Source organism: Typopeltis vanoorti, chromosome 1, assembly GCF_054136105.1.
Source record: "Typopeltis vanoorti isolate ZY-2024b chromosome 1, IOZ_Tvanoo_1.0, whole genome shotgun sequence".
NCBI lineage: Eukaryota > Metazoa > Arthropoda > Arachnida > Uropygi > Thelyphonidae > Typopeltis > Typopeltis vanoorti.
This window is the reverse complement of record NC_143549.1, coordinates 3,103,084-3,119,055: the sequence shown is the minus strand read 5'-3', so window position 1 is coordinate 3,119,055 and position 15,972 is coordinate 3,103,084. Positions and strand designations below refer to the sequence as shown.

Below are 15,972 nucleotides of genomic sequence, written 5' to 3'. Positions count from 1 at the left end.
TGTAGAAAGATTGTAAACAACTCGAAAGATAACTGCAAAGCTGAAATACACTTTGAACCTTGTAAAGACAAGGCCTTCACAAGACCTACATTGGACTATTGTGGGCAGGTCTGGTCTCCTGGTTTCCACTGTGATTCTGACACAGTGGGGGGAGAAAGTGCAAAGGAGAGCATTAAAAATGACATCAGGATTGTGGAATACTAATTATGAAGATGGATTAAGAATTTGTAGACTACAGACACTAGCAAACTGCAAAAAGGTGATATAATTGAGAATTACAAATTTCTGAAAGGGTTATCCATCTAACTGAATGAATTTCAGTAGATGGAATATTTTATTTTATGGAGAGTGGGGAAAGGATGCGAGGGACATCCTTAGAAGTTGAGAATAAATGCTGTCAAGAAGGGGTTGAGGGCTAGATTTTCCTCTCATAGAGTCGTGCGTGATTGGAATGGATTGCTGTTGAATGTTGTGTGTGTGTGTGTGTGTGTGTGTGTGTAAGTAGCATGAATGAATTCACGAACAGGTGACAGCTGGTGCAAATAGTATGGAATCCCTCGATGAGGACTCCCTGGATGCCTCTCTTAACAATAATAATCTAGAAAAGGCACATGACAAGGTGCAAAAACCCTGAAGTTATATGGTCTAAATGGGACATTATATCAAGCATACATTGTCTCTATTTAAGCTGTAATCAGTAGTTAGAATTGAAGAAGGTACAGGAAGATGGCTTGATGTTAATCAGGTGTGTGACAAGGGTATACATTGTCTCCACTGTTATTATCTATATGGATAATATTATGAAGGTCTGATATCACAACTGTTGATGTTACTCTCAGCTCTTCATTTTATGCAGATGATGTTATACTTCTGAATAATTCCAGTACAAGTCTGCAAGATTTTTTTGACTAAATTGATCAACTGTTGTAATAAATTTAGTATGAAAATCAACGATAAAAAGACAAACGCAATGAAAATGCAACTATATCCTGAATTGTGAATGTATAGAACAAGTATAGAACATTTCACCTATTAGGGCACAGCTTTTAGTGAAGATGACAAATTAAATCCAGAAATAGACAACAGAATTAGTAAAGGTATTATGGTAGGAAGTCAGCTAAATAAATTAATATGAAATAAGAAAGAAATTAGTCAAAACAACAAATCAACTGTATACGAGTCAGTGATCAAACAATTTTAACTTATGGATCTGAGAGCTGAGATAGAAATAAAACCCTTGTTCAAAGACTATGACAGTTCTGTGAGTGAACAGATGGCATTAATGACAGGATCATATTAAAAATGAAGATATTAGCAAAGATCTTGAACAATGTTAGCATTCAGGATTGTGTTAGCAGAGCTAATCTCAGATAATATAGTCATTTAAACAGAGTGAGAGAGGAAAGATTAGCAAAACAAGCATTCTTTGCCAGGTTGGCTGGAAAAAAGACCAAGTCATGTCCAAGGCCTAGGTAGATTAGTACAGTTAAAGATGCCTTAGAAGAAAGTACTATAAGATAAGATGAAAGGCCAAACGGCTATTTTTTTCTGGCGAGGTTGATATAAGTTAAGGGGATAAATATCCCTTATTGTTTTTCAGCCAGTAAGCGAAACTAAGATCGAAAACTACGATCTGTAACGTTTCATGCTGACGAACTGTCAGTATATCCAAGCGTAAGTGACCACTTGGTAGTGCCACACCACGGCAACTCATTGCAAAGGTGGAGCAAGCTCCCTCACTGTTCTTGATATTTTCTCATAATGTAAAACACACAGCTCTTAAGAGATGTAGTACTGTTTTACATTATGAGGAAAGGTCACTACCCAGACCAGTTTCAACCTTTTTTGAGGTCTCATCAGTGAGTAGCTAGACCTAGAATATCAGAGTTTAAGTGAAGAAAACTTACATACTTTTGCTATACGATTGCCCGAAAGATGTGTCACTATATTATATTATAACATAGTATAACTAAGATGAAAAGCCAAACGGCTATTTTTTTCTGGCGAGGTTGATATAAGTTAAGGGGATAAAAATCCCTTATTGTTTTTCAGCCAGTACGCGAAACTAAGATCGAAAACTACGATCTGTAACGTTTCATGCCGACGAACTGTCAGCAAAAAAAAAGGTTGAAACCGGTCTGGGTAGTGACCTTTCCTCATAATGTAAAACAGTACTACATCTCTTAAGAGCTGTGTGTTTTACATTATGAGAAAATATCAAGAACAGTGAGGGACCTTGCTCCACCTTTGCAACGAGTTGCCGTAGTGTGGCACTACCAAGTGGTCACTTACGCTTGGATACGCTGACAGTTCGTCGGCATGAAACGTTACAGATCGTAGTTTTCGATCTTAGTTTCGCTTACTGGCTGAAAAACAATAAGGGATTTTTATCCCCTTAACTTATATTAGAACTATAAGATCTCGACAGATAACTGATTTATTTGAAGGAATATTGCTGATTGAAAGTTAGTAATGATGTAATTTTTACATGTGGTTCTAGTGTAATATCCCACAATTCTCCCATCTGTATCCATGAGGATACATATTGAGAAGCTGATGATGATGATGAATATGAAAGCCTCACGTGCATCATTAACCTCCCAACCGGCCAGGACGTCTATAGACGTCCAGCTAAATCTGGATACAATGCATGCTATCTGTTGAAAGAATATGGATAAGAAGTGCAATTCAGCCAGCATGTCCCATTAGAAGGTGTGATAATCCCTCACGCTCAAGAGAGCACTTAATCAGATTATCTCAGGCTCATAGCTGTGACTCAGTTACCTATAACAAGAAATGCAGTTCCTTGTTCTATGTTGGGTAACTGAATTTTAGTTATATTGGATAAACTAAAAATATAGAAATTATTTTTATTTTCTCTTTTTATTGTACAATACAATTTTAATGGCTGGACAAAATAAAGATCCTTGTATAATTTCTTCACTTAAATATTGTGTTACCTTCGTTCAAGAACCAATTTAATTTTTAATTTTTTTTTTTTTTTTTGCTATTTTTTTCTAATCGCTTACTCCACAAAACATTTTCTTTGTTCTCGAAGAAATTAATTTACAATAATTATTTGAAAAACCGGCTGCTGACATTCGAGATTATTTTATATTTTTGTTCAAAATCATGATTCGAAGAATACTTCACGATTTCCTGAAGGACGTGCTTGAGCGACTTTGTTTTATAGAGAATAATGAAATTCTTTAATCATATCACTAAATTTTTTTTCTTTATATTGTAATCTACTGTTCTTTGCACTTTCACCTTCTTGGTTTCCCTATAATTGGCCATTACAAAATAAAATTAACGGTTATAATTTAAATTGATACGTATATATTTTCTGCTAGTTCAGATATTATGCTCCAATTTTATAATAAGCAATACTTTTGCTTATATATATATATAAATTACAAAGTTTTGTATTAAAAATTTCCTACAAAAGTTCGACAGAATCAACAATATCATTGTCATATTTCTTTTTCTCCTGTGGGAGAAAAACGGTAAAATGTCACTCTTATAATTGTATCAGATGTTATAATGGCAAAAATAGTAAGAAAAAAAATTATTTGTACTTTCTTTTCAAAACTCAAAGAGAGAACATTGTAAATTCACCCAATGAAAAAGAAAATACTCCATGAATGATAAATGCACATAAACACAAGAAAGATATTTAATTAACCAAATATTTTGGTCTGGAAATAGCAGACCATCTTCAGTGGTATTACAAGAACAGTTTTAAAAAATACAAGCTAGAATACTAACAACAGATCGTTAAAATAGAATACTAACGATCTATTCTTAGTATTCTAGCTTGTATTTTTTGATAACGATCTATTGTTAGTATTCTAGCTTGTATTTTTTAAAACTGTTCTTGTAATACCACTGAAGATGGTCTGCTATTTCCAGACCGAAATATTTGGTTAATTAAATGTCTTTCTTGTGTTTATACCATTCAGTCTTATGTCACAAGTATCCTTAAAACAGTGAAAATACTCAATATTTTTCTTGTGTTATCTGATTTTTTTTCTTGTAGTACAAAGAAGAAATCACTGCACATAAGATAGTAGAATACAAGAGGGCAAAAATCTGTAGATTGATTACACTATAGCTGATAGAGAATTCATTCCAGAAAAATTATTTATGTAAGAGCTCTAACATCAGCAGATATAATGACATTTTCTTCTAGTTTAGACACGTGGCATTGTTGAAGTAGCTAAACCTTTGCTACTATTTACACTAAAATGAATGGACATGTTTTCCCAAGTGATTTACGTTCATAACAGTTGTCTTGCGAATGATTTATAAAATAAATTCTCTGAAATATCTGCAAATTGAATAAGTCTTCAATATAACCTTCCTGCCCTCCCCCAAAAAATAAGATTATGTGAAGTATATGCTCCTTTTCTTTTAAAATAATTCAAGTCCTCTTTTTCAAGATAATTATATGAAATAATTTTTACTTTTTCGATAATAAATATGAACCTGATCATTATAAATTAAGAACTTATTTCAGCATAAATACTGTATCAGCCTGTAAAACAAATGTCTGTATTTTTTTCTATGTTAGAATGTCTACTAATCAACAATTGAAAATGAAACACGACATTCTTGATGTATCTTGCACTATAGCTTGAGGCACTATAGCTTAGTGTCCCTTCTAGCTAAGCGTTCTCAATTTTCTTCCTCAATAGCACTGAGAGTAATCTAAGCCTTTACCTTTTCCTCCAGCTAAGAGGATTACTACAAGTATTTCTAAGATGTAGATTACTTCAGAAATAGCAACCACAAGCATAAGTAGAAGTAAAAATAATTAGATTATTTTAAGAAAAAGAAACTAAAATAATACTGCTGAACTTTCTTTTGTGTCGTGTGCTTATAAACAATTTTATGTGGTGAAAATATAGCATAGTATTTCTAAAATTTCAAATAATTTCAGCAGACAGTAGAACAGCTGGTTTTAGATTGCAAAGAAATAGTACAGAATTATAAGCTTCAGGGTACAACAATATTATTGTCTTATTTCTTTTGTCGAAACGGTAAAATGAAGTAATAGATTTTGAATACTGTCTGGAAACGTTTTCGAACCTGTAGAAATTTAGAGTGGTTATGTAATTGAATTCCAGGAGAGGATATGGATGGGGGGGGGGGGTTAAGCATTAGCAAATCTTCAAAATTAGCATAAATTTTGAATTATTCTGTATATGATGGCCTTCATATTATATTTTCAACATATCTACGATGATTACGCACTGGATATTATAGTAATGTGCATCCTACAAAAAAAAAAAAAAAAAAAAAAAAAGCGAAGAATCCCTGCTAAAACATCATTGGATATAAATTTTTGATACTAAAAAGATTCATAATCGGAAACCGAGTTATGCAATATAACATCGTTTGTTGTTCATAAAACACAAAACAAAAACAATTCGTTTCTAAACAGAAATGTGATGATCCATATAATGGTATTTTGCTAGGAAAGAAAGCAAAAGATCATATTTATTTCAATAAATATTATTTAAAAATATAAATATGTGACATAATATGTTCAATGCAAACATCGAAAATTTGCAAAAAAAAGTTGCACTGGTTGTTCTATATTGGAACAACCAGTGCAACTGTTCCATTGCAGTGATTTGAAGAATAAATTTATAATACAGCAACTTTGCTAATACTAAATAGATTCATTGCAAAGGCTGATAGATGGTCATTTCAGGATTGATTATTTTCGCACATGTGAAATTCGTTTCAATTTTTGGAAAAGAAACACAATAAATCATTTTAGAGGCAAAAAAGTCAATTATTTTAGGAAAGCAAAGAAAATTCCAAGTAAAACAGTGTGTGTAAAGACAGGTGATACAAACTGTTAGTCAGGCACTAACAGTTAATCCATGAATGGCTCTAAAATAGCTGTAAAGGGATTAACAGCAGAGGGAGGTAATGGCATGATAAAAGGTACAATGACGATGAAGTTTTGATCCATGCAGAATGCTATGATGGGCTGGATATTTCATCCACCTCAGCCGGTAGGAAGGTTAATGCATAATTTCCAACACTGAAATAAACAAGCATGATGAAAACAATACAATTAACAACATAAAATAATTCCATTTATGTATTTTCTTTTCCAAAAGGAGTAAGTAAGTATAACTATTGCTAACTATTTGGAAATCAGTAGGAATCCAGTCTCCATCCTCAGACATCACATGTAGTTAAGTTGATGGCTACTTGCAATTTGCTGACTCCAAAGTTAATGAGAGTACAGTAGCCTGCATCTCCTGTTCCTAACTGCAACTTGCATTATAGTTTTAAATAGTGCAAATTCTACTGTTGAGTTTTGTGGTTTGTGGGATTTAAAACTTTAATTTCTTGGAGAAAAATCATTAAATCCATATATCCTGTGCCAGAAACTAACTTGGGAACAGACTGAAAACTTCCCTGGAAAAATATATTCATAAATAAAATTGAACATATATTTGCAATCTAGTTATATGGAAGATTAAGTCCATACAGGTGATTAACAAAGCAATATTTTTAAAAAAAAGCACATCATTTAATACTTGTGCTTATTAAGTAGGAAACAAATGATAAAAGACTCAGTAATTTCTCAATTAACTCATCCTAATAACAACTAAATAATAATAATTATTATTATTATTACCACCCCAAGATCCCATGGAGTCAAAGACTCATCTGGGAGGTCCTTTTATCACACACACACACACAGCTCATCATACCGTGTTTTAAACACATTCAAACTCTTTGCAGACAACACATTCTCAGGCAAGGCATTCCAATCATTCACAACTCTACATGAAAAAAACCTGCCTCTCACTCCCCTACTCACACCCTCTTTATACAGTTTCCAGGGATGACTTCTGGTTCTCCCCTGATCTCCCGCTATTCTCTGTAAAACTCCTCCAGCATTGATCCTATAACAACCCCTTACCAACTTGTAGGTTTCTATCATATCTCGCCTCTTCCTCCTGTCCAACAGACTCTGTAAATTACATCTTCTCAATCTTTCCTCATACTGGACATTCCAGAGGTCAGAAACTACCATAGTCAGCCTCCTTTGGACCCTTTCCAACATCTCTTCTTCCTTCTGAAAACCCAGTGACCAAATATGGGCACGCTAGCCAATGTGTGGCCTAATCAAAGCCTTATACAATGGAACAAGAATCACCGTACTACTACACGTCAGTGTCCTCCGCATCATTCCCAGAAGCCTTTGTGTTGTATTCACAATTTTGGCGATGTGTCCCCTAAATTTTAGATCCTTATCCACTATCACCCCCAGATCTCTTATTTCCTCTACCTCCAACAATATATTCTCACCAAGCATAAATTCTGCATCCCATCTTTGTTTTCCAAATTTTAAAACCTTACATTTTGCAACATTCAACTCACATCCCCATTTCCTTGCACAATCACTCAATCCATTCAAGATTTCCTGTAAGGCCAAAACATCTTCACTACACTTCATGGTTCGTCCCAACTTTGTATAATCTGCAAACAACTGAATATCTCCACCCAAATCTTCACCTATATCATTAATATACAAGTTAAACAGTAATGGACTTAAAACAGACCCCTGATGCACTCCACCAGTGACTTTCTTTTTCCTGCATATCGCTCCCCCATACACAACTTGTTGATACCTATCAGATAGCCAGTCTCTAATCCAATGCACCAATCTAATATCCAACACCATCTGCTCTAGTTTAACTGTGAACCTATCAAGAGGTACTCTATCAAAAGCCTTTGTGAAATCCAAGTATATTATTGTATCCTTTTCCTCTGTCCAAGGAAGCAGTCACTTTATTGTAATAAGTAAGTAAGTAGATTAATAAAACATGACCTCCCTTTAGCAAATCGATGCAGTTCATCAAAGATAACACCATTGTTATCAACCCAACTCTGCATCCTAATACTCACAAGATTCTACAACTTAACCACAACACCTGATACACAGATAGGCCTATAGTTTGATACTTGAGTTCAATCACCTCCTTTATGAAGTGGCACAATCTTGCCTTTCTTCCAGTCCTTAGGGACTTGACCTAGTGCAAGACTTGTATTAAAAAAATATGTCAAGGCAGGTGTCAACTCCCTGGCACATTCTTTCAGAATACATGGCGATATATTATCAAGTCCCACAGCCTTATTAACATCTAGTTTACTCAACACCCCATACACCTCTTGCTCACCTACAGTCAGTCTCTCCTCCCCATCATCAACTGCTCTCAATCCTTCCATGAAGTCACATTCACAAGTTTGAAAGATCTTTATGGACTGCTCATTAAGTATCTCCACCACACATTCTGCATCAGCTGTCTTTATACCATTTTCTCCAATCAGTGTCATCCGTCCATAACTATTCTTTCTTTTGCTGACTACATATCGAAAGAACTCCTTAAGATTCTCTTTGGCTTCATTAGCCAACTACTGTTCATACCTCTCTTTAGCTGCCTTCACCAACCAAGTCACCCTCCTTGCTTGGTCTTTGTAGACCTCATGGAATTGGTTATTTCCACTTCTCTTATGCTGCCTCCACAATGCCCTTTTTCTCTGTATCGCATTCTTTATCTCTTTATTCATCCATCTCACAGCTACCTTATTTAACCTTCTCACTCATTGAATACACTTAGACATTGCATCTACTAAACAGTTTTTGAAAATCCCCCAAGCTGCATTGATCTCTTTTTCAGCTAACTCCTCATTCCATGTTACACCCGCAAACTGTCTCCTGAGCTCTTCATAATCACCCCCGCCTGCCTTGTAGTTCCACATATACCCTTTGCTCACAGAGGTCCTCACACTGCTGGCAACCACCCAGGTAATCACCTCATGGTCACTCTCACCAATTGGTGGATGATTTGACACCTCATTTATAATTAAATCCTCTGATGAGATGACCAAATCCAAGACCCTCAATCCTCGTATGCCCTCTGTTACATACTGTCTGAGGAAGTAATCCCTCAAAAACTCAAGAAACTCATTTTCTTTACTTCCAGTTGCTATCTCTTCATTCCAGTCTATATTGCCATAATTAAAATCACCCATAATTATCACCCTTTTCTTATTTACTTGGCTAATTTGATTGTACATTTCATTATCACCACCATCCACATTACCTGGTCTATAACAACATCCCAGCAAGTATTTGATTCTATTCACGTCTATCTCACACCATACTGCCTCAAAACCACTGGCACTATTTCCCTCTTGACTCTCTACTTTATATGGACATAACTCTTTCTCTATCATCAATGGCACTTCCCCTCCCTTTTTATCCCTTCTGTCCTCACAAAACACATCATACCCTTCCATCTGTATTCCTGTCAGAATTTCATCCTCTTCCAACCATGTCTCACTTATTCCAACAATCTTTGGGTGAACAGACGCAATTAGTGCAACCATTTTATCTGCCTGTTTCTTATACTTCTAGCATTTGTATAAAAACACAACAGCTCATTTCTGGATCTACAGCTAGTTCCACTGATACCACTCACTCGATGTGATCTCTCCATGCTGGACTGGGGCCATTTCCCTTTCTGCTTCATTTTAAAACCCTTTTCAATTCCAACTGTTTCCTCTAGATCCATGGTCATCCCATTCCTTACCTGTCTACACATGCTCACCTCCTCTTGGAGCATCCACCTTTCTCATGCTGTGTACCCCTGTCAACCCTGAGCCTCCCCGTTTCCCTGCTCCTCTTGCACATCCATTCTCCCATTAAGAAAGATTGTAGTTAATCCGTCCTTGAACTGGTTATCAAGTCAACTGATTTCTGGAACAGCACTATTCATGAGATGTATTGTTTAATATATCCTTGATTTACTCAACAAGAAACAGATTTCTTAAGCCAGATAACTATGTGTGTGAGAGATTGTTGCATATACGTAGGCTGTTCAATAAGTTATGACTATATTTATATAGAAAACAGATCACCTTTAATCGTCATCATTTACATGGTCTTTTTCAAAGTAACTACCGTGAGACGCGATGCATTTGTCCCAACGTTGCGTCCACTTCTTAAACACATGTGAAAGTCCGTTTTTTGAGAGTTCTTTCAAAACCGCCACCACAGCTTTTAGACATGCTTTGTTTCTTTCGAAATGGCAGCCTCTTAGTGGTTTCTTGAGCTGAGGAAACAACCAGAAATCGCACGGTGCAAGATTAGGACTGTATGGAGGGTGTGGTAGGATATCTATGTTGTTCTTCTGCAAAACGTCTACTACACAACCAGCAATATGTGGCCTTGCATTATTGTGGTGCAATAAGAAGCCATTCTTCAGCAATGGATGCTTCCTTTTGACGTGCTGTACCATTGTCCGTAAAACATCCGCATAGTATGAGCCGTTTACAGTATTCCCGGGTTCTACAGCGTGTTGGTAAACAATGCCTTCGTAGTCAAAAAACATTATGGTCATAATTTTACCAGCCGATTTTACAGTTTTTGCTTTCTTGGGGGTAGGCAAAGACGGATGCTTCCATTCACTACTTTGTTGTTTCATTGTAGGGTCATAGTGATACAACCAAGCTTCCTCTTCTGTTATGATGCATTTTAAGAAGTTGTCGCCTTCTTGTTCCAGTCTTTCTTTCCATTCTGTGCACACATCCACTCGATGCTGTATTTGCTCCGGTGTCAAGAGTTTGGGAATCCATCGGGTACAAACACGTTTTAGTTCCAAATGTTCAGCCATGATTGAGTGAACACTTCCCACAGAAATATTCAGGACAACATGCAGCTGGCGTACTGTAATTCTGCGATCCTCCTTGATGATAATCGCTGCTGTGTTGATCATTGTCTCTGTGATGGACGTTGAAGGTCTTCCCTCACGTTCAAGATCTTCCACATTTTGCCTTCCTTCCTTAAAAGTTTTATGCCAGCGAAAAACACTTGCCCTTGACATTGCTTCATCGTGGAAAGCTTCACGTATCATGTTAAAAGTGTCCAATGCCGATTTTTGTAAACGCACAAAAATTTAATCGCATAACGCTGTTCCAAGGACGCTTCCATTTCGGCGACTGGTTGCGGCTCGTATTTGCGCCGAAACAAGCTTGTGTTTAGTCACATGACACTCTGGCACATCAGCCCATATACGCCATCTATCAACCTCTTTTGTTAATACAGACAGCAACATTTCTTTATTCCACAGAAATTAATATTGTGATGAGTGGTTTCGAGACCGTAAAATTAGTCTTATTACTTATTGAACAGCCCTCGTACTTAATACATTAGCAGGTGGTAATGGTGTTTAAATTCTTTTATTGCAGTATATTTTATTATTTTATGCAGCTATTCCTCACAAGAAACAATTTCATTGAATAATATCTTCGTAAGTTTAGTAAAATTTACCACTGGCATTATAGAAATTTTGCAAAAATACATTTTTCAAGTAAAAACAGAGATTACCATATAGTAAATATGTGATCAGATAATGAGAAAAATTTCTCAGTTATCTGATCACACTGGAGAATCAATTTGCTGGTCAGATAACTGAGAATAAAACTAACTGAATATATTTACATGGTGTGTCAAGGATTGGTTAAATGTGGGTTATGGTTAATTGAAAGTCAAATAATTGAGAGATTACTGTATGTAGGACTTTTCCCTAATAACATTAAATATATATATATATAGAAGCATACATTATGAGATAAGAAGATAACAGACAGTACAAATTACTTACCGGATCCTTTTAATGAAGCAGAAAGGAGAATTACATGAGTAATAATATAGCAGTTTGCAGGGAATACAACACATTAACAACAACAACAACAAAGAAAAAAAAATTAAAATCAGATAAAATTAGGAGAAAAAACCCACAGAAAGCAGAAGCCATTCAAACAACAACAATTATCATCACCACCACCACCACCACCACCATAACAGTATCTTTCAACCATCTGTGAGGATTTTTGCTGCATGCATTTCATTTGGTACACTGGTTAGAGCAGCATGAAAGTATAGTTGAACATGCAGAACACCATAGACAATTCTTCAATTTCTTTTAAGTTTATATTAATGAATAGTTTGTAAATGCTTCTGCTCACATGGCCTGTATATACTTATTAAAATACAGTGAATATTCTCATGTTCTAATTAGGAGCTAGAATAACTGCATATCTTAAGATTCACATACTAAAAATTAAAATTAAATAGATATGTAAAACTTTCTGAACCAGTCTACAGACATTTAAGTTTAAATCTTACTAATTTAAATTCTGTATTTGTGAATTAAGAGTCAAGATTTATTTTAAATTGGGTGAATTAATAAAGCAGATGTTAACCAAGAAATATTTCTTTCAAAATATAAAAAAAAAATTGTAAAATACACTACTACTAAGAACTTAAAATGAACACATCTAAATGCAATTATAACTGTGCAAAGTGGAATTATAACTATAGTTAAATTCAATAATAAGAAACATTTATTTCTTCAGTTCAGGAAACTTTTGAGAATATGTATATATCTTAATTAAAATGCTAAAATAGCAGTTAGTATAAAGAATTATTAAAAGTATTAAATATCATAAGTGAGATTACTACATATGTAGATAAAAATTGCTATTGTTTCATATATATATATATATATATATATACACACACATATTTTTTTAGACATATACACATATTAAATTTAACAGTGTAGACTGGTAATTTTTTTTTTCCTATGCTAAATTTTATATGCCTTGCAAATATAAATGGGAAAATAAAATAACAAAAGCCAAACCACTACACAAGGGACACTCACCGATCGAAATGCCTGAGGAGCAGGAAAAGGCAACATCAACAATGGAAGGGAGAGCAGGGTAAAAGAGAACACAAAACAGCCAATTAGTACAATACCACACTTTCAAGATCACAGTATCAAACATTTGGTAATGTAAAGCATGCAGTGCAACGGGTGTGAGCAATCAAAATACAAGATAGAGAGAGAGAGAGAGAAAGTGAATTTAACAGAATGAAGTTAAAAAGCATGCTTGCTTCATTTACAAAGAAAAGAACACTTCAGTGTTATGAAACTTCACTTGCTTACCTGAAATCATTTGTCCACCATCTAAGCACATTAAGAGTACATTAAGAATAACTAAAGGGATTAAAATATTTAATGATGAACTACATACTCATAAGAATATTCCTTGAATATATCAAGGTATCTAATCACTATTTGTATTCATTACGTAAATTACATGTTCATATTAACAGAATTTGTGACGTTTACACAAAAATGAGGATAACTGCAACAGAGTAAAGTATACAAAGACATGTGGAGAGCAAGAGGGGGGAAAAATACACACAGTCTAATATAAGCAAAGGTATGCTTTATAACAGAATGATGATGATGATGTTGATAACTGACCTTTTAAAGTGAACTTCTACTAGATAGAGAGCATATTAAATAGGCAGATTTCTAAATATCCTTTCTGTATAATATTGTAAGATACAGATAAAACAAATAAAAACCATACGAAAAATTTTAGCTTTATTCAAACTACCCATATCATTTGATTATTTTTATATATATAGTTTGATCACAGATGTGATACCCACCCTCAACACACTTCTGAGCATGGCAGAAGGAGGAAAATCCATTCGAATAATAGGATAATCAATCCCTCTAGTGGGATGAGTTTATTATTACACATCAGAAAATTAGCTTTTCTTTTATGAACTTTTTAATGTGTGGTAACTATTTTGCTATTGTGGTAACTAGTTGGAATATTTTATGCATAAAGCATATGATTTCACGTGTTGGTGACGAATACGTACATCATCTTATTTACCCTTCAACATGAATTGACTCTTCTTGGATTATATGTGCCAGCTATGGTTCTCTCAACTGTGGGCAGCTTATATGTATATATTTTTATAAATATGTAGATAAATATATATACGAGTATATACATTTATATCACTCCCACATGTTGCAAAACCTATAGTACAAACCCTAGTACTATGGGTGTGAAATTATTATTATTATTACGTGACACCTCCAGAGAGTCCAAAGACTCATCGAAGGAAGGCACCTACTCTACAACTCTCCATCTCCACCTTAATCCACCTACAACTACTACCTTCATCGACACTAACTACTGCCGACCACCACTACTAGTATTTTCACAGACAATCACAAACATCCATGCCCACGGTGGAATTCGAACCCTTATGAATAAATCTAATCTTTAAAGGCACTTAGAGCATAATGTAAAACAACAAAATCACATAATAACCATGGTAATGAAAGTACAAATATTTCATGAAAAATTCCAATATTTTCACTGAAACCTTATTGAGCTGTCTTGAGACAATATACTGAAGACAAAATTTAGCAGTACGGAACAAACTGACTTTTGGATATCAGTAAAAGATGAATATGGGCTGCTAAGTGGTAAAGCTCAACGAATCTTAATTCCATTTGCAGCATCATATTTGTGGGAAGCTGGGTTTTCAGCGGTTGCTGTGATGAAACTCAAGTATTGTGTGAAAATCAATGTGGAACAGAAAAGGAGGGTGGCTGTGTCCAGTTTGATTTCAAGATTTGAGAAGATGTGCAATGAAAACCTGGCTCACCTGTCCCACTAATTACAATTATTTATTCAATGGTTTGATTGTTTAAAATACAGGAAAATATGCTTAATGCACTTAATTAATCCATCAATTAATGTGCGCTAAGTGAAATAGTGTTAAGCGAATACAATAAACAATAGGAATAATTATAATTTATCCATCAGTTAGCGTAAATTTGGGAAAAAAATCACAGTATAAGCTACATTAAAGGATAAAATCATCAAAGTTAATAAAAATCGATCGCTTAAATTTTTATTTAATGTATAAACATTTGATTGAGCTACTATTTTTACAAAATAATTAATTCTTTTGTAAAGAATTAATGCCATGTTAATTTGCGATAGCTCACAATCAGTTTATCAAGATTTTGGTGGACTTTGAAGCTTTGTTCCATATCAGGATCAGCATCAAACAAAATTTTCTCAGCATACCCAGTGTAATTGAAAACTACCTCAAGTTCTTTTGCAGTTAGCTTCTTAGTTGTAACATTTTCTTCTTGTTTGATTTTTGCATCTTGTCATGGCATTTGTGATAGCTGGCGATTGTTTTATCAAGATTTCAGTGGACTTCGAAGCTTCTTTCCATATCAGGATCAGCATCAAAACCATCTCAAGATCTTTTGCAGTTTACTTCTTAGTTGTAACATTCTCTTCTTGTTTGCACTCCTTAGCTGCTGCTTCTTCATATGCACACTGTTCTTCTAGTTAAAGGAGATCATTCTTGCTTAACTGTTCTGAATGGGAATCGAGCAAGTTTCTTACATCTTCATTATCCAGCTCATTAAATCCAATTTCTTTTCCAATTACGCTGATTTCTTCAATAATGTTACATCTTGGATTTTGCACATGATAAATGAACATAGGCTTGAGTTTAGAGTCACCTTCTGCACTGCCTCCTAATAGAAGCGTAAGACGATCTTTCGATACTTTGTATCCTGGTTGATGCTTCAGTTTTAGCTAGGAAAATTTTTGTTGGAATACACTTTGAAAAGAGACCAGTTTTGTTGACATTGAATATTTGCCTATCATCACAATCATCCTCATGAATGATCCTTTGCAATTATTCAGGAAACTTGGCAGTCGAATCTTTATCAGCACTAGCAGATTCCTCAGTTAGATTTTTAAAATGGTGAAACTATCCTAAACTCACAGTAGAGCGTTCACATTCCTCTTGAAATGTGGTCTCTTTCAATGAGATAAAAATATTGAGAGAATATGCCTGAATATTCCCTGTACTAAGGGGTATTCTATTTTGGTTATAATCCTCAATCCAGAGTGATAGAAGGCACTCCATCCTGATCATTAAATGGCTCCTATTTCAGGTGATCTGCATGCTTAAAGAAACAGTAGCAACTTTTCCTTGTTCTTTGTATTCTTTGCTCTTATTTA

General features: G+C 34.7%; 1 protein-coding gene across 3 annotated transcripts in view; it reads right to left on the bottom strand.

Annotated features, from left to right (window-relative positions):
* Positions 1-15,972, bottom strand: part of Cadps (calcium-dependent secretion activator 1) — a 1,213,340-nt gene that overhangs the window by 353,566 nt on the left and 843,802 nt on the right. For 2 of the 3 annotated variants that reach the window (XM_090396519.1, XM_090396537.1), the window contains one exon: positions 12,768-12,779. The exons of the other annotated variant lie outside the window; for it this stretch is intronic. In XM_090396519.1, the coding sequence (XP_090252645.1) occupies positions 12,768-12,779 (12 nt within the window). The remainder of the gene's footprint in view (positions 1-12,767; positions 12,780-15,972) is intronic. 3 annotated transcript variants of the gene reach the window in all.